At 48.5% G+C, this 20,192-nt stretch overlaps 1 protein-coding gene across 5 annotated transcripts in view; it reads left to right on the top strand.

The window, feature by feature from the left end:
• Nucleotides 1-20,192, top strand: part of SRL (sarcalumenin) — a 97,696-nt gene that overhangs the window by 62,359 nt on the left and 15,145 nt on the right. For 4 of the 5 annotated variants that reach the window (XM_034783231.1, XM_034783235.1, XM_034783232.1 and 1 more), the window contains 3 exons: nucleotides 1,925-2,023; nucleotides 3,603-3,698; nucleotides 9,755-9,790. In XM_034783231.1, coding sequence (XP_034639122.1) covers nucleotides 1,925-2,023; nucleotides 3,603-3,698; nucleotides 9,755-9,790 — 231 coding nt within the window. The remainder of the gene's footprint in view (nucleotides 1-1,924; nucleotides 2,024-3,602; nucleotides 3,699-9,754; nucleotides 9,791-20,192) is intronic. The other variant, XM_034783233.1, reaches the window with a different exon arrangement.

Raw genomic sequence — 20,192 nt, 5'->3', positions numbered from 1 at the left:
TAAATTTCCAAATTGCACAGACCGCATGCTCCAGTCAGTCACAGGTGAGTTTGTGGGTGAACAATGAATAATTATCCGTCCCATATTTTCTTTGGACCTACTCATGAAATCTGTCTCATAAATTTTTCAGACTTTGTCACTGATTAGCTTACATGACAAGGAGAAACCCCACCCCCCACTCCCCTCCCCTTGCTTAGTGCTGTGCTGTCACATACTGACCTACTGAGCGGCTGCTGGTGCCCAGATGTAACCAGAGCTGAGTCTCTGTGGCTTTTTTTGGCAAATCCAAAAGACCTTTCTTTGCATGATGTGTGTGCGCTTCAGTTCAGATTCTCAGGCTAGTGAGGAGCGTGAGAACGAGAGCCGCCCATGTGGTGAGTGGTGGCTCTATTCCCAACCCAACAGGATGGGCTGGGAAGATGTTTGGTCACAGAGCTGTTTGCAAACCATTCTTGAGCCTAGGGCCCAATCCTGCACTTGCTGCTTTCAGAGGGAGCTTTGCCATTGACATTAATAGGAGCTAATGCATCTATAGAGGTCAACATACCTACAAGGCCAGACACACACCCCTGTGTGATACATCCTGCTGCATACACTTTGAGCACTAATATTCATATTGACATTAAGTGGAGATCTAGATATATAGTCCTATTCTGTTCCAAGCAGTTTGTCTTGTGCTACAGCCCTCTCCCCTAGGCTGATGTAGTATTATTATTATTACAGTAGCAGCTAGAGGCTTCAACCAAAAGCAGTGCCCCCATTATGCCAGGTGCTGTACAAACACATAGGAAGGGCCAGACCCTTTCCCAATGAGCTGATAGTCTAAATGGCCAAAACAGACAAACGATAGGGGAAGGGAAAGATTATTCTCCCCATTTGAGAGATGAAGAAACTGAGGCCCAATGATGTGAAGTGACTTGTCCGAGGTCACCCACGGATTCTGTGGCACAGCTGGGAGTTGAACCCGTGTGTGGCAAGTGGCAGGCCAGGGCTGTCCGGCAGGGCCACGTTGCCTCATCCAGCGCCCTCCGTCGTCAATATCAGCACATTTCATTTTCAGTTTTGGTTTGTAAAGAGTGGACGTTTAACTCTTCTGCAGATAGATGCCTGGGTGGAGAGACAGAGGGGGTAGCCAGACTAAAGCAAGGCATTAGCACTATTGCTATGAAAGAGTTGTAGTTCGGGTCTGACCAGCTGCAGGTGAAGACATATTGAAATCTTTCTGCCCATATCAGTGCCAGGGCAGGGACTGCTATCCAGCAAGCTGGCATGTGCAAGTTGAACATATTGCTATGGTTTTCTTTATTATCAAGCATCCCTTTCAGATGAATATTTTGCATTCATTGATGTCAAGCTCTTATTTCTTAGTTTGCCCAGGGGCATGGTGGAGTCTCCATCACTGGCCATTTTTATATCAAGAATGGATGGTTTTTAAAGATGTGCTGTAGTTCAGAGGGAGTTATTCTGGGAAAGTTCTATGGGCAGGTGTGATACAGACGAGATGATCAGAATGGTCCTTTCTGACCTTGGAATCTATTAATCTGTAACTTTCTAAATCATGAGGAACATGCCAACAGGACTAAGTGGGTCAGTTGCTGGTCTCTCTCCAGAACCAAATAGAAAGATCACCACATTGCAAAGCCGTAATCATAATTGGCACCAACAGACACCTCTGTTGGGAGCCTCAGCAAAGTTTTGCGAGAGAGCGGGGAGGGAGGGGGAAAGGAGTGTCTGCATTAAAAACAGAGCAGTGAGCTCTTAATGACTTAGCCATTCAAAGATTCTTCCCTGGCAAGGGGGTTACAGATGCTTCTCAGCCCCCTCTGTGGCCAGGAAGTCACTCACCATGTCGTGCTGTGGTTTGCGTGCTCTTCCTAGTCTTGTTTTCAGACATGCCTAACAGGCTGTTTTCCTTTTTCTCCAGAAGAGACAGAAGATGTTGGGGAGACTGCCAAGAGGGACCGTTCCCATATAGAGAGCACCCTTAAACTGAGTGAGGCTAAACCTGCAGATGACTACTCAGGTAGGAGTGTGGCAACGGGCGTGCAAAAAGGGGGCGGGGTAGGAAATACACTCAGGAAGCAAGGTGGTTGGGTGCAGTGGGGGCCCCAATCTATTGCAGACATAAAGACTGGGATTTGGGGAGATTCTGTGGCTTCTGGGGCCAGGCCGTGGGAGATGGCCTTTATTGAGTAGCCTCTAAGTGCAGGCTTGTTACACATGCATAACAAGAGGAGAAGAGCCCATACTCCCACCTCTGAAAGACAGAATCATGCAGTTAAACAAAAAGCACTAGTGTCAATGTCTTTTTTTTTTTTTTGTCTTAAATCTTGTTTCTTACAAAGCTGGTAACTTTTCACATTCTCCTTGAGTTTCTTGCCTCTTAAATGCTTACCTTTCCCCTGGATTGCCATAGTTCCGATAGTGCTAAGATGTACACATGGTGTGCATAAGAAGGAAGTTCAGATAAGTCTGGAGAGCCACAAAAATAAGAACAGACATAAGCTCCCCTCAAAGCCAACCCAATCCAGCCCAGCCCTGAACATTTATTGAGGCGCAAAAGAGTTTTGAGCAACTTTTAAAGTTTTATTTTTCATTTTTGAAACTTATCATTTGCTGCTGCTCTCCCCTGTGTCCGCTGGGACTAGATGAAGAAGCACCAAAATACTGTGGGAAGAGCTGTTCCTGACACTCTTCTGGCCTTCAGAAATGAAGATGTACTGGGCATGTCATAGAAAGCCTGTTCTTACTGGCACCCAGGCACTACAATGAAGGGCCCTTTAGGAATTTGTGTATCAAATATTAAATAGTAATGAATCTTGTGATTTCTTACCCAATGTACCGATACATTTGCAGGTTTGGAGAAGGCTGGGGAAAGCATCTGGAGTGAAATCCTGGCCATAATGATACCAATGAGACTTTTGCCAAAGAGATTAATGGGGCCAGGATTTCACCCCTGAAATTTTGGGTACTTATTTGAATCAGCCGTTTAAAGCTATTGACGTTCTCTCATCACTGATGGAAAACTAGAGAAAGTTCTAAGGCTTAAGAGGGGTCGGAGGTGGGAGTGGAATCACGCCAGAACCACAGGATTGCTTCTTCTGTGTCTTTTATGGGTGATTCCACAGAAGCAAATCAAAACTGAACAACGGCTACAGCCAGGCAGCAGCTACCTCCCAGTGAACAGAGGTTAATGCCACCGGCACAGCTCATGGGACAGGCCTGGAATCTGCCATCCCTTCTCTAACTACAGTGCTTAATCCAGAGCATCTCAAAGGGTTTTATTCTGTGGTACCTTATTTTCTAAAGATGGGAACATAGGACTGTAGGGCACCTCCCTGGTCATTGACTCAGTCCCCTGCTATCATGAGATTTCATGCCCATTCTTAATACCTGTCCCAACCAGAAATCTCTACCCACAATGAGAGGCCTCCCATTCCAACAGCCAAATGGAGATTTGTTTGCTTGTTTATCTGCACTGCCTCTGTGTGTGTACATGAAAGAGATCCAGGGAGGTAAAGAAGATGGTCAGGACACCAGAGGCATCTGGGAGTAGCTTTGAGTTTGATTTGTTTCTATTTTATTACCCCTTGAACCTGTAGCAACACTGCAGCGGTTGAGAAAGATCTACCACTCCTCCATCAAACCCCTGGAGCAGTCCTACAGATACAACGAGCTCAGGCAGCATGAGATCACAGGTAAAGCTGAGGGGCTGTAGGGATGCATCGGGCACAGTTAGAGTTCTGCTGCGCGTAGGTTCAGAGTACAGACACTGGATCCGTGGAAGACCTTGAATCTTCCTTTGCAGCAGACAAAGAGATCCAGAGAGTGTTGTTACCTGGGTCCCATGCAGCCCAGGGCAGCGGGTTTCAGTGTGTGGGAATTCTGTGTATGCACGTTGGCTTTTTAGGTCCCTGCATAACATCACCTCAATCAGCAAGAACAATTCCTCCTTTTCCCTGGGGGAGTGCGTCAGTGCACTGAGCTGATGAGCCTCAAGGGCCCGGCCCTCCACTGCCAGCACCGTGCGCAGTCAGGGGCCCCTGTGCCATGTGCATGTGAAACGCTGCCAGATTAGAACCTTCCACGCACCCTGACAGGGGTGCTTTCTGCCCACGCCGCATGGGTGTGAATCACTGCACAAGGCCCAGAGAACCAGCCCTCAAGAAGGCATAGGACAGCTGGCTCACAAGGAGGCTTAGGCTTAGGGTGTCTGAACCCTCTAAGGAGTAATAATTCTGTAACACTCCGTCCTGTTAAGTACCAGACACGGATGGATGAGCTGCTTCTCCTGCAGCTCTTCTTCTGGGTGCAAGATTTTAGCCTAACTTCTCTTTCCAGGGGAGTGGATGACTCAGGGGGCGTGATGGAACATGGAGCTTTTTAGCTCCAGGTCATTAGCAATGGAAATTCGGCCTAGGCCAGTCGTGATCAAAGGTTGGTCCCCGATGGCTGTGCCAGAGCCCGCTAGTAATTGCTAAGCCCTAATGGTGTGCTTGGTCCACTCCAAAGGAGGTAAGAACAGCCGCTGCTCTAAGGAGCTTGTAGACTACGCGAGGCCCTTGCAATCTGTGTGACACAGCAGCCGCATGGCCCCATTTCTAATGCATTAGTGTCAACATCACAAAACCCTGTTGGCAGCCTCAGCAGAGCAGCCAAGGCCTGAGGTCCCAATTCAATGGGAAAACTCACATGCTCAAAGTTAGGCACGAGTACCTTGCTGAACTGGGGCCTGGATGGAACCGTGGAGACGAAATGCTCCTCTCTGCTCTAGAGCCGGCCGTACTAGATTGGGGTGAGGCACATCAGTTGGGGTGGGCCGGCGATGCTTGCCCTGCTGCTGCCCATGCTACACCTGCCCTCTGGGCTTTTTACTCATGCTACAAAAGATGATTAGCCTCCAGGGATGGGGGGATTACTCCATAGCAGAGTCCTGGAGTTTATCCTTATTGCAAGGAGCTGATCTGTGGCTTACACCCTCCCTGCCTTCCCATCTCTGCTCCCCACAGTTCCACTCATGCACGCCCTCAATCCCACTCAAGATGCAATTTCCATTCACCACATTGCAGGTTCCCCCGTTACTATGGTACATCTGCCCCTCCTCCTGGTGCTACCCTCCCCTCAGTTGGTTCAGCATTACTCTGCATCCCACACATATCTGCCATTGCAGCTGTTCTCAGCTGAGCTACTATAGCCCAGCAATTTAAATAGCCCATGAGCCATATTTTGCCTGTAGAGATCCAGTCAGACCTGCCGGTTCCCTCAGAAGCTACAGCTTTACGGGCCTGGTAGGACTCTACACCAAGCTCAGCACCTTGTATCTGCAACATTATTTTTGTATAACTCTATTTTGCGAAGCGATGAAAAGGGTCGTCATCCAGCAGGTCCTTCCAGAGCTCCTGCCTCCAAACAGGGCCACGTCTCCTGGTCAGGATCGTCCGTGGCTCACGTAGGCTCTGATTCCCATCCTATTTATTTGGGTGGGCTGGCTGGCTTGTAGGGGATTATGACCCACGCTGAAACCCATGGCAAGCATTCAGCTTCCCATATTTAACCTCACACTTACACACACACACGTGTGCACACACACACGCAGAGCCACTTGGCAGCATCTCTTTTTTATGCTCTTTGAGGTAGTCTCAGTTGGATCTTTGATATTTCAAAACCACCAGTGCAAAAAAGACCAACCACAAAACACTTCAGTGCATACTCAGTGCTCCGTGGGCTGTAGGAGAAAGTCACACTTCTACCCATCATAACCACATACTAGGAACTCCCTGCATCCATGCCCCATTCCTCCTCCACTCCTACCCCTGAAGCATGGTGGCTCCAATCATGACACCATTTCAGCTCCTCCAAAGCTGCTTCCTTTTGCAAGTGCTGCATAAGCCGGTGCTTGCGCTCGGCTCTGATTAATATTTGGGCATTGCAGATGGTTTGCTTTGAGATCGCCTGAACTTTAATAATTCCCAGTCTTTGTTCTCTGACTTTTCACCTCGCCTCTGTGTGCATGCATGTGAGTGTGCGCACGCCCATGTGTGGGTGCTGCAGTCTTGTGCACGCCAGTCCTTTACAAGGTGTAGAAAGGCACGCAGCATTGCAGGATGCTTGTGACAGCGATGTGATCCTCACTTTGGGATTGCCTGGAGCTGAGGCCCAGGGAAGCAGGAAGTGGAATTCCAGTTTAGCAGGTAGAGGCACATGCTCAATTATGCACAGACAAGTCTCTTTGTTATTGACACTATCAGGCTTTCATTTCCAAGCCAGAAAATTTAACACAAATTCCAAAAGAACCACAGAACAGCAAAGTTGGGTGGAGGGTGTTGTTCAGGGAATGTCTACACAGCTAAGCTGCTGGGCACTGTAGTGTAGACACGTGGTGCAGCAACAGAGGGGATTTTTACGCCCCTTGAGAGGCAGCAGTTACGTCGACAGAAGAGTTCTTCCGTCAACATAGCTGCATCTACAGTGGCGGGGTGGGGGCGGATCACCTAGGGTCTGGACTTATTCACAGCCCTGAGTCACATAGCTAGATCAACCTACATTTTAGGCATAGACTAGGCCTCAGATTCGCCAAACAGGGATTTCGCCCTCCCCTGCCTCCCAATCACACAGCTAATCCCTCCCCAGGCAGACCCATCACGGGTGGGCCTCAGAAATTCATCCCTACCTCTTCTCCTCTCTCTTCCGAGGGGAGTGCCGAGCCCGCCACCTGGCTGACCGCAATGCGCGTTACCTGAACCAGGGCCTGACCTGGTTGGAGTGGATCAGGGGCTGGCCCCGTGAGCGTTACCATTTTCCATCCTGTGGGGTTGCTGTCCAGACTACACCACTGGGTAGCATTCTGGCCTCATGTGCGTGAATTGATATTGATATTGCCAAGGAGAACGGTGAAATGCTCACCCTGCACCTTTCACCAGTCTCTGCAGAGGCCTTTGCCCCCCAGCCAAGCCAATGCCATGGCAGTGACCCCTATGGAGGTTATTAGCCAGAGTGTGTGATAGTCCTAGCGCGATGGAGCAATGGCACCCCCAGGCACTGACATGGAGGGTGGGGATAGGAGCCACATGGCTTCCCAGGAACCAACCTCAATGCTCACCTTGGCATCAGGTCATCCCTTCAGGGACTTCTTTGTGGATGATGTAATGTCCTGGAGACAGCCCCTCCAAGTTCCTAGTCTGGACTATAGAACAGCTGAAACGACCAGAGACACCAACCCAGGTTTTACACCGACCCCAGGGCATGCTGGGTCAGGGCTCTGGGAGTGTAGCCCATGCTTTTTAGATATCCAGGCAGTTCAGACACGCTCAGTCAAAATCACAGTTTATCCACCTCACTCTTGGTTCTCGGTGCCATGATTTCACGCGCTCTTCCATTGATAGCCTGGGCCGTAACAGATAGCTGGTGCCTTGTGCACACAGTCCTCATTCCCAGGAGGGCTCGGCACTGAAGATGGGTCATCTCAGTGTTCCATTTGGCACCACTGTCTCCCGAGTCATGTGTCCAGGGCCACACCCCGTTCCGTTTGGAAAATGGCATCGCCACCATTGCCTTTTCTACGGCACATGGTAAAGTGCCATTTCTGTAGCTGCTTTGCAGTCACTGCTCGGGCTCCAGTGCTGTCACCTGCCACCACTTCTCAGACCGCCGGCTCTCTCCTATGCCTGACTCAGCAATGCCAGCACTTAAACCAATACACCTGATGCCAAATGCTCCTTCCGCCGTGCACCTCCACGTTCTTGGACTGAGCAGAATGGGCGACGTTTGCCCGGAATACCTGTAGCAAAGGCATCTCCCATCATGCCCACTGGAAGCCCAGTGGAAGAGTAAATAGAGCAATCTGTCAAGTAGTTAGAGGCGTGGTGATGACTGTGTAGCCCAGCAAGGAGTTTGCACCATGTGCTAGGGAGCCCCTGTAACTCAGCAGCCCAGGTGAGCACACTGCAGTGTTGAGTGAGTGGTCACAACTGCCTTCGACTTCCTTTGGCTTCACTGCCAGAGTCTCTCTGCATGGCAAGCTGCTGCTGCTGCGGCTGTGGACAGTACAGGCTGCATCGGCTGGTTCCCTTTCCCTCTGCCACATTAATAACCTGATGGTGACTTCGCTGAGCAGGGAAGGTCTGAATGCGTCCCCGGTGTGTCCTGAATGCCAAAATGGCTCTTCTCTAGAAAGGGGTGGGGAGGATGTATGGAGTTGTCTCTGACCCCCCTGGTGGTCATTAGCTCAATAGCAGGCCCAGGCAGGGCCCCAGTCTGACAGGACTCGTGATGGATCATACAAGTTAGGGAAAATGTGGAACAGGAGTATCAAGAAACAGGGGTTATGTTCCAAGGGTCAAACCAATATGCAATGGTAAGTTCTCTTTCTGTTCCTAGCAATCCGCTTCTTTCCCTCTCCATTATACAGCAGCCCTCCAGGAGTTTTGTATCCATGGGACCAGTTCTGCCCTCGGTTACATGGCTGCAGCTTGCGCCCATGTACATTGATAGGAGAGCTGAGCTGCATTGCTGTGCCTAGTATCAATGCTAGAGTCATTTGGGTACTGTAGTATTATTAGCGCTCTCTGCTGTAGCTCACCAGGATCCTAGGTCACTCAGCAACTCCTGGCACATAGCAGATTTTATTTACAACTGGCCGGCCTGGAGTCTCTTTCTAAAATGTCTGGAGGCTCTTTATCTGCGGTGTGTTCAACTTCTCTGGAATGTGTTTGCAGATAGAAACCCTCTCTTTAAAATGTTCTCATGTTTCAGTATGAGCTGTGCCATCTCCATGCTGGACACCTCTCCGGTGTGTACACAAAGACACTGTGTTTACACATCCCATATGGAGGCATGCAGGCTGCAGACCAATCGATGTCTCCATGCATGTGGGTGTGTATATGTCCATGGTATACGTGTGCACTCTCTCTAAGTTAGGGGTGCCAGTTTTCTCTCTAGCATGCTGGGATTGTTCTCCTGGTTCCATCCTCAGAAGAACTTCTGCCCGGTTGGGGAATGTCCTGGTCCAACGACAGGGTCTGAAGAGATGTCACACCAAATTGCGGTACATGCTGGCAACCCTAAACCATGTATGTGTACATGCAGACTAACATGCCTGCATCAGGGACTGCCTTGCTCCTAACCAAAGTATCTTCCACAATCTGGCATTATAGGAGGGGAAACAAGTAACCATAGCCCAATGGAAGGGGTATGGGACATTGCGTTTATGACTGTTCCTGCAGTTCAACTGAACAGACCCTAGTTATGGCTTGTTACAGACAATTCAGCCAACTCATTCGCTCTGTAGGAGAAAGCAATTCCTTAGTGTGAAGTTGTTACTATTCAATGGGGCTCCCAGCTGGCCCTCACTGGACCTGCTGCTGGAGCCAAATTCCGGTATCCTGGGGGCACAGAAGGTATCTCAGAAGGATGTCAGTGAAGGAGGAAACCTGTCCTTGGGCCACTCCCAAAAGACTGGTCCTTGCATCCAATCCAGGTCCACAGTCTTGGAGACCAGCGAATGGGATTTTAATCTAAGACCAGTCATTATAAATCTCTTAGTGCATGCGCCCTCTATTCCTGCAGGTCATTCATTGTGTCATTCTTCCTGGAGTGTTTGCATTGCTCATTGGTTCTGCTCTCTGTCTCAGAGAAGGCTGAACTGACCATCAGCTCTCTCGCTCTCTCTGTGGGTCCTACCAGACCAATCACCTCCTTTCCTTCCTTCTACTCATGTTGCCTTTTCTCTCTCCCCCTGCCCTCTCCCTGCTAACAGCTTACCACGGACGTACCCTGGGCTCCTCAGCCACAGGTTGGTATTGCTGCCTGCCATTTGCATGCTACTAGCAGCCAGATAACCTCTTCACTGCCTCTCAACTGTCATTGGTCAAAGGCACTGAAAATCCCAGCATTTTTCCTCTTTCCAGACAGCAACTAGCCAGAACAATACTCCCAGTGCCTGCTGGGCACTAGTCACAGCAATACTCCCAGTGCCCCTGTGCACTAGCCACAGCCACACACCCAGTGCCCCCCGTGCACTAGCCAGAGCCACACGCCCAGTGCCCTCCGTGCACTAGCCACAGCCACACACCTAGTGCCCTCCGTGCACTAGCCACAGCCACACACCCAGTGCCCTCTGTGCACTAGCCACAGCCACACACCCAGTGCCCTCCGTGCACTAGCCACAGCCACACGCCCAGTGCCACCCGTGTACTAGCCACAGCCACACGCCCAGTGCTCCTGTGCACTAGCCACAGCCACACGCCCAGTGCTCCTGTGCACTAGCCACAGCCACATGCCCAGTGCCCCCCTGCACTAGCCACAGCCACACACCTAGTGCCCCTGGCACTAGCCAGATCCACATGCCCAGGGCCCCCTGGGCACTAGCCACAGCCATACTCCCAGGGCCCTCTGTGCATTAGCCACAGCCATACTCCCAGTGCCCCCCTGCACTAGCCATAGCCACACACCCAGTGCCCCCCTGCACTAGCCACAGCTACACGCCCAGTGCCCCCCTGCACTAGCCACAGCCATACCCCCAGGGCCCCTGTGCACTACCAAGAGAAATACGCCGAGTCCCACCGTTCACTAGCCACAGCCTTTCACCCAGTGTCCCTGTGCACTAGCCAGTGCTAGTTATATACACAGTTGTCTTTATTATTTTGCAGTGGCTGGCTTTGTGCAGCAGGCCACACATTCATGGCATCCTCAAATAAACATCTTCATAAAATGGACACTGTAGTCTCCGGGTACATCGTCACTGCAAGTGAAGGCTCGATTGCAGCATGGGTAGGCATTTCTGCGCTGGGGTCAATATAACTAGAATGGGTAACAACTACCACTCCATACCCAAGGTCCACAGTTGGCTTGTACTCAGGCGCTAGCCCAATGACTAGCCTGGGCCACCATGTCATCACTGCTGTTGGTACCTGTGCTAGGTTAACGCTAGCGTACCCACACTACATACATAGGCGCCGACTTCTGCTCGTGCCAGTGGGTGCTCGACCCCCCTCTACCCCCGGCCCCGCCCTGACTCCACCCCTGCCTGGAGCACTCACGGAGTCGGTGCCTATGCTACAATCACAGCACCGCTTTGCAGCAAAGGCATAGCCTGTGTGACAAGAGAATCAGTCCCGGTCAGTCACAGATGTCGGCAGTCCCCCACCTTGCCCAGGCCTGCAGAGTGAACATTGCAAGGCTGCCCGTTTGGATGAAATCTGAGGGTGCAGCAGTGCGAGTGACGGAGGCTACAATTCCACCCCCTTTGATGGGGACGGGTGGATATTGTCCCCTCCAGTGCCCAGCATCACCTTCCCAGGAACATAGCGTGCCCTCGGCCCCTTCAGGAGGCAGAACCGGCTCTAGCCCTAATGTATTCTACTTAGAATGGTGTTGCCAGGGTATCTGTGTCGCTCCCATGAGGACCATATTTGGGTGATGGGAATTAAATTGAAATAGGGCCCCTCCAGGATGGTGCCCCGGAGAAAGGTAAAGGGCGTGGCTACCCAGTACAGCATGCTCCCAGTTGGGTTGGCAGGAAATCCTGGTGCTTGAAGGTTCCTGAGTCTCTCCCAGCCGGTCAGCCATACAGGTACGGGTGAGAGAGCCATACAGGTAGCAGCAGTGGTGGATGGGTTGGTGCCATTGGCAAGGTCACAGCCACATGATCAGCCAGCAAAATGCTAAAAAATTGCCGCCGTTCCTTTAAGCCTGTCCCTCGCAACACACCCAAAGCACAGGGGGCTGCTGCTGGAAGAGCAGCCGTCCTTCCAGAGTCACAAGGACATCATAGCACCCAGTGCGCTGTGCACCTCAACCCCCCACTTACACTAACATACCTGCCAGACACACTCTGGCTTTCCAATTGAATTTTATTTAACCCTCTGGAGACTGGGGAGATAGCTGTATACATATGCAGATAGATAGAGTTACCTATAGCTACATGTATTTATCTATAAACACAGCCCCTCTATCTATATTACAGAGCCCCTAGATCTGTAAACATACACATTTATACAGATGGTGTGTCTATATATATAGATACACCATCTGTATAAATGTGTATGTTTACAGATCTAGATCTATAAACATATATGTATAAATTATATATATATAACACAAATGTGTGTATGTATGCCTATATAGTGCATATAGCTTTAGATATATAGCTGGAGAGCTGTAGCCAGAAAGGCCCTGAGAGGGCAGACATTGCCCCCAGGGAGAGAGCCCTAGGGCACCACTCTATGCCAGAGCAGGGCCAGCTTAAGGGAAAGGATACATAGGGCCTTGAGAGAGGCTCTTTTTGGATTTGTACCCTAAAGTGTTTGCTTTGTTTTTATTTCACATACTGACAGTGTGTGACTCAACCAGAGGGCTGAGTCATCAGGCCCCACCACAAACCGAGAGAGAGAGAGAACAGGCACATGCACTGAGACAGGGGTCACTTGCAAGAGGTGAGTGCACCCCATTACAGTCAGTCTGTGTTCTTTGCTGTGCTGTTACTCCCACTCCTCGGGTTGTAATGTATGTTTTGGAGACAGTCACTTTTTGAACTCAAATACTGAACAAAGCAATTTTTGTCTCAAATTAATGGAGACCAAACGGCTGTGGGGCAGGCTGTGGGGCAGGCCTGGCATGTACCATATACACCACGGACCTAACCACAAACATCTCTACCCAACGGCTAGAGTGAGCTCCGGAAATAAGCAACCTCTGAGGAGAGCTTTGACGTTAGAAGCAAAATGGCACCGCCCATGTTAACCCACTGCAACAAGGGCACCTCTCTGGGTGAGCATGCCCATTAATATATCCTTAGAATCCTGCCACATGGCAACGGCCCTGTTGCAGGCTCAGACCTTGTTGCCAAACTACAGCCTAACTGTGCTCCACAGCATGACAGCATAAGATATTTTTCAGCTTGCTGCCCATTTTGATGGGTGTATGTATAAGTCCCGCCATGCAACACAATGCAAACAGAGCTGGGCAGCCAGAGAGCCGGGGCTGCTGTCCGGGATCCCAGCTCTGAAGCAGAGCCCCCGCCAGCAGCAGCGCAGAAGTAAAGAGGGCATGGTATGGTATTGCCACCCTTACTTCTGCGCTGCTGCTTGCAGAGCTGGGCCCTCAGTCAGCAGCCACCACTCTCCAGCCACCCAGCTCTGAAGGCAGCACAGAAGTAAGGGTGGCAATACTGCAACCCCCCCTAAAATAACCTTGTAGCCCCCCTGCAACTCCCTTTTGGGTCAGGACCTCCAATTTGAGAAATGCTGGTCCTCCCTGTGAAATCTGTATAGTATAGGGTAATAGCCCACAAAAGACCTGATTTCATGGGAGGAGACCAGACTTCATGGTCCATGATGCGTTTTTTTCATGACTGTAAATTTGGTAGGGCTCTACAGATGCGGCATAGGAGAACACTGAGCCGCTGAGGTCTGCTGGGTCTGGAAGCCCATGCAGGAAATGTAAGGAGGAAGGATGTTAGGGGCAATTCTCTGATAGTCCCAGGGCTCAAGCGAGAGCCAAGTAGTGTTAGCCACAACTGGGGAGTGCTGATCTCAGCATTGGCAATAGGGTCAGATTCAGACAGCGGGCAGAGGTGACTGCAGTTTGCAAAGAGGCTTTTAAGGAGACAGGCCCTCACCCGAAGCTAGAGAAGCCCAGGATAGCGCTCAGTATACCTGCAGGGTCAGGTAGATTACCTGGTGAATGCATAGCTTGCACTTGCTACAGATGTAAGGACTGTGTGCATGGGGCCTCCTGGATAGAGTCATAATCTGTGAGATGGGCCTCCTGAAACACCCAAGAGAAGCAAAATAGCCTACTTAATGAAGAACCAATGAGGGTCCTGCTGCCCTGGGTGTTCTGTCCTGGCCCCGAGGTGCCAGTCCCGCTGCTCCCCAGAGCGAGGGAAGAGCTAGATAGCAGAGAGAGACTGGTGTAGCAGAACACACTCTGGAGCCAAAGAGCAGGGCTCCCCTTGACAGCTGTGGGCGGTGACTGTGTCTGCAGAGACCCTGAAGCTGGGAGCAAGGAAATGCGAATGCTCCCCACTGTCACATGACACAGTCAGAGACTGTAACTGGAAGTAAATATGGCCCTTGTCATCCTGACAAAATCCCAAAGTGCTTTATGAACTCTAGAGCTACAGGGATCATTTTGGGCCCTGCTATTAAATGGCCACTTCTGGAGTGGAACATGTCAGTGTATTAATGCGCAGTAACACTACTCGGTAGTTTAGGACAGGAAGTGAAGAAGTAAATTATACCCTATTGAAACCCCAGGGAGAATTTATGTAGGAAGGATGAAGTTACTCGGATGGCTAGGGCTGTCATCTTTGGGAAAGGCTCCTAATGGACAAAAGAGAGTCAGTCTTCATTGCATGGCAACTTGGTGACCTTGTCATAGAATCATAGAATCATAGAATATCAGAGTTGGAAGGGACCTCAGGAGGTCATCTAGTCCAACCCCCTGCTCAAAGCAGGACCAATCCCCAGCTAAATCATCCCAGCCAGGGCTTTGTCAAGCCGGGCCTTAAAAACCTCTAAGGAAGGAGACTCCACCACCTCCAGAATGACAGGTGGGGTCATGATTATGCCTGGACATTCAGGCTATTTGTTAACTGGTTTTGCAGGCCAGAAGAAGGACCCACAAAGCCAGAAGCAAGCCTGGAAAATTTGGGTTGGGTGGCAACCCTGTTCTCACCTTCCACCTAATGAGACTTCTGACTGCTAAAAACTCAGGCCTTATCTTCTAGCTCAGAAAGCAGTTATGGTTAGAAAAGAGATTCTCTACCCTTCTGTGTTCATTGTCCCTCTCTAATGTCTAGCTCTAATGCACTCAGTGTACAGATTTTTTTTCCCAGTTGCCAGCTCTGCAAGTGGGATCTGAGAGTCAAGCTGCTTATTCTTTCGCCATCCTCATCAATATTCTGGTCTCAAAACTATTGAGTATCTAATATGTAGATTCAGTCAAATACTAAATAATTAGAAATAATATTAATACAAAATCAGATTGAAAGTGAATAGATCACTAGATGAAGCAGTTGTATGCAGAGCTGATCAAAAAACAGAACTTCTGTCCTGCAGGAAATACCAATATTTCAATATTTGTTTTTATCCCAAGTTGGGATAAAAAATCAAAATATCAAACTTTTTATGGAACAAAACTGGCCGGGCTACAGCTTCTATGAGGCACTGTGGCAGGTCAGCCACATAGAGAGACTGTTAGATGCAGTTTAGGGCCCATAGGAGAGAATGGGGTTGTGGAGAAGCCGGAACTACAATGCCCATGAGACATCATGGTGGCTCAGGCAGATGCAGAGAGCAATGTCAACCCCATTCAAAATGAAACATTTCATTTTTATTTTCTTGATGGAAAATACACCAAAATCCATATTTTCTCCTAGGAAATTGACACAAAATCATATTTTCCAGTGGGAAAATGTTTTGTTTGAAATTTTCCAACCCACTCTATTTGCATGTATTATATATGAGCATTTATTGCTATGAATAAGAACCAATACCATTGGCTAATCAAACGCTTAGCCCCACAAAACCAGAACACATTAGAATAGAACACTCTTCAGATTATATGTTTTAATAACTTGCTATTGTCACCATAACCCCTTGTAAAGTTACTATACAGGAATTCCAGTGCTGATCATTTTTAAAGGTGGAGATGTCTCTTTTTCTAGGAAGACATTTTAGCAATAATCTATCCTGGAAACAATTGTTTTAACTTATTTTCAAAAGAGATTTATTAATTTGTTTCAAATAAATAAATAAATGGGACTGATACACTCGTGAACAGTTGAAGACCTTACTGTGAATGCTTCTTGCTTATATTATTGACTAGGTAGAGAGTTCAAAGTAATAGCAATCTTTGCTTAGGAGGCAGATAATAGTGACAAAATGGTTGTTTTAAAAATATGGGGTCAGATCTATGACTAGTGTAAATTGGCTAAGCTCAGTTTAAGTCAAGAGGGCTGTAGAGTTATACCAGCAGAGGGTTTGGCTGAGATTTCATAAGTGAGAAATGAGACAAATGCTTCCCTACACAATATAAACTAGCACTGCACAAAAAATTCTCACAGAAATTGCTTTTTGATGGAAATGTATTTTGACTCAATGGATTCTTTTATGAGAAGTGTCTGCTTTCCATGGAAAATTTAAATTTTTCATTGAAAAAAACAAACACTTGAAAATCAAAATATTTCAATTTGGAAATGCTCCTGTGGTGGCTCCTGGGATTTGTAGTTCAGTTACGTCAAGTCCCCATTCTCCTTTATGGGCCAGTCTCCATGCCCAGACTACATCTCCCATGATCCACCACAGCAAGATACTCCCACAATGCACCACCTCCCCTCACCAAGCAGGAAGAGTGTGGTACATCATGGAGGATATAATCAGACCAGGGAACATAGCCTATAGAGGAGAATGGGAGCATGAGGCACCCATACTGCAACTCCCATGAAGCGCTGCAGCATTTCCAAACTTTTTTTTTTCTTTGTGTCAGTTTTGGCCAAAAATTTTTGAATTTTGAATTTCCATCCAAAAGGCATCTGTGCGGGGGGATTTTTTTTTTTTTTTTACCAGCTCTACAGCCCTTCTCCCCAGCCCTCAAACCAGCATCCTGACAGGGTTTTGAATTCATGCCCAAGCAGGAGGGGATGGAAAGATCAGCAGAGACAGGATCTGAGGACAAGAAGCAGCCAGTGCTGTAGGAAGCCACCAGAATACAATGGAACCTCTTCAAACCCTCCACTTCTCTCCTGTCTGCTGGTCCATTGTGAGCCATGATCAGCACAGGCCTTGAGGATGAGAAGGCTGCAAACTAGCCATGCTGCAGGCACCATCATGTGGGAGCTGCAGTCTCCTTTGAGCTATTTAGCTTCAAGCAGCAACTTAAACAACTATTTGGACAAACCCAAGTATGAGACTTGTGGCTGTAGTTCAGCACCAAATGCCTGTTCAAAGCCAAATTCTCAGCTGAAATTTTTGGGACTGAGCTTTTGGTTCTGCTGATGATGCATGGGACAGAGCAGAATGGAACACACTTTGCTCTCCCACAGCTTTATTGGCACTGCAGGGCTGGCAGGAATAAAATTGTATTTTACCAGTAAGCTCAGTGAATACATCTCATGGGCTGAGAGAAACAGCAGCAGGCACAGTATCTTCTTGCCACTTTTCAGATCATAACCACATGCCTTAAATCCCCAGGAGACCCATCCTGAGATGCTAAGGGTGGAGAGGTTACCCTGGAGATGGCCAGACTCTTGCCACGTGATCTGTGTGGGTGAGGAGACACTTACAGGACATGAATTTGGGTCTCACCCAAGCTCCAGGGATGAACTACCCACAGAGCTGAGTTACCTTTGGTGTGGGTTATTGTGGGTGTTTGTTTCTGTCTGTGGAAGGGAGCTGCTAGTGACAGATAGTGAACCTACTTCATTTGTGTGGAGTCATCATAGATAGTTCTCTGAAAACGTCCACTCAACGTGCAGCAGCAGTCAAAAAAAAAAAAAAAGGCTAACAATGTTAGCAAGCATTAGGAAAGGGACAGATAATAAAACAGAAAATATCATAACGCCTCTATATAAACCCATGGCATGCCCACACCTTGAATATTGTGTGTAGTTCTGGTCACCCTATCTCAAAAAAATATATGAGAATTGGAAAAAGTACAGAGAAGGGGTACAAAAATGATTAGGGGGATGGAACATCTCTCCATCTGAGGAGAGATTAAAAAGACTGGGACTGTTCAATTTTGAAACGAGATGACTAAGAGTGGGGGCAGGTTATGACAGAGGTCTATGAAATCATGAATGGTCTGGAGAAAGTGAATAGGGAAGTGTTATTTACCCTTCACATAATACAAGAACTATAGGTCACCCAATTAACTTTATAGGCGGCAGGTTTAAAACAAACAAAAGGAAGTATTTGTTTACACAACACACCGTCAACCTGTGGAACTCATTGGCAGGGGATGTTGTGAAGGCCAAAAGTATAATTGGGTTAAAAAAAGAATTAACTAAGTTATTGATGGATAGATCCATCAATGGCTATTAGCCCAGATGGTCCAGGATGCAACCCCATGCTTGGGTGTCCCTAAACCTCCAACTGCCAGAAGCTGGGAGTAGACAACTATGGACAATCACTCAAAATTGCCCTGTTCTCTACACTCCACCTGAAGTTTCAGTCACTGGCCACTGTCAGAAGACAAGATACTGGGCTAGATAAACCATTGATCTGGCCTACTACAGCCGTTCTTATCCTCTTATGTGCCCCCTTCTTTAAAATTCCCATTTCAAGGCTCTAATCCAAGGGCCAAATTGTGACCTCAGATGAGCATGTGGTGGGATCCTAGAACTTGGCCTGTGTTGCCGGCACAGAGTGCCCGAGGACAGCAACAGCGGGGTCCGTTGCCCGGTGTGCTTCGCGCCAATGAACACACCAGGGTGGAGAAGCAAACAAAGTTTATTTGAGATTTTAAAGTGGTGCAAAGAGACAGGCACGTTTTAAATTAAGCACACCAACATAAGCAGCTTTTGTTTTTTATATAGTTTGTAACTAAGCCTTTTTTTTCCCCCGTCCTTTTTTATTCCCCCTTCTTTATTCCCCTTTTTCCTTTGGCTACATTACACGACCTTGGCTGTGCAGCTTGTTTTTACTGTTTTTGCAATTTTGTTTTTTAGCTGGAAGCATGTAAGTTTTTTTTATTACTACTGCTTTCTAGCTGCTGGCCTGTGAGGTTAGTAAAAAGTTTAACATGCAGGAGCTTTGATTCACTTTGGCCTAGAGCGGAGGGGCTTTATCGACTCTCGGGTCTTTCAACCCTTCGAGTTACCTAGGGTGATGCCTAGTGACACCAGCAACTCCCTTCTTTGAGAATACTCAACAAGTTTTTGGCTGAATTTTCTTATATTTTGTGGACAAGATATGATTTAAGGCCATGGTTTTAGGATTATTGATTAAAGGGAAAAAGGAGGTGTCTTGACTTCTAGAAGTGGTACATACTTTAACCATTAAACATTTTAGGCATGAGAAGAGAGCTAGGGTGTGGAAACAAAGTACGAGACCAGTAAGCAGGAGGCGGACAATACCACCTCCCAAGCCCCCCTAGGCTAGGGAGCCAGCTCTAGAGGGTATTAAATAGAGTGGGTTTCTGTTCCTGGGCCTTCCACTGATTGAAGGCCTGTTTAGAGGACAGGATGTGCTTGTGGAATGGTAGTAGCATTATTAAATGGCCTCCAGGTGTTATTTTCTAGCAGGCTAAAGGGGGCTTTTATGGTGCAGTTTTGTGACAAGGGGGTACCTGAGATATTTTTTCCCCTACTGAACCATTTCCAACAGATATTTGACCAATTTTGGGGGACTACCCTCCAAGGTAACCGTGCCGCGTGGTGCGGGATTTGAGAGCATAACCAGCAGTTAGAGAGGTTAAACTTTTGGGCAAAGCAAACCTTCAGGGCCTCATACGTATTTGTTTTTAAGAGGTTTCCCTTATCACTACTGCTTCCCAGCTGCTGGCCTGTGAGGTTAGTAAAGTTTAACATGCAGGGGCTTTGATTCACTTTGGCCTAGAGCGGGGGGGGCTTTATCGACTCTCGGGTCTTTCAACCCTTCGAGTTACCTAGGGTGATGCCTAGTGACACCAACACCTGTGCGTTTAAACACTTATATCTCAGCTGGACTGGGAGACGTGGCCTGAGACCCTGACTGTTAACCTGGATCTCTTAAGTAAGGAAAGATACCAAGCTAGGGAGGCTGTGAGGAAAGCAGTGAACAGGACTATCTGGCTGCCATCACACAATCATGTTCCCCTCCATTTGTATGATCTCGCCTTCCCACGTCCTAGAACATCGCAAAGAATGCTGCTGTGGGAGACGCTTCTGCAGCACTTATGGTCTCTCCACAGCGTGGGGGAGAAATGCTGCCCCTTTGCATATGAGAAGGTATGACCATAGAAAATCCCATTCTCCCTTCTCCAGCAAAGTTCTCACTTCAGTCACCCTCCTCCTTCTGTTCTGGAGATGAGCACTCTCGTTTCACTCCTCCTCCATGCAAACATGACAGTTACTAAAACAACATACATCACACCCTGCACCTGCTGGTCCCTTTAAGCCTCGGGTCTGCCCTGCCCTCTGGCGAGGTGTGAGGGCAGTGAACAGGTCTCAGGGCCTGCGCTGTGCAGTTGCTCATGAATGCCGCTTCAGTCTG

This window comes from Trachemys scripta, chromosome 10 (genome assembly GCF_013100865.1).
Source record: "Trachemys scripta elegans isolate TJP31775 chromosome 10, CAS_Tse_1.0, whole genome shotgun sequence".
Taxonomy (NCBI): Eukaryota; Metazoa; Chordata; order Testudines; family Emydidae; genus Trachemys; species Trachemys scripta.
Note: the sequence above shows the minus strand (reverse complement) of the source record. Positions and strands in the feature narration are given on the sequence as shown.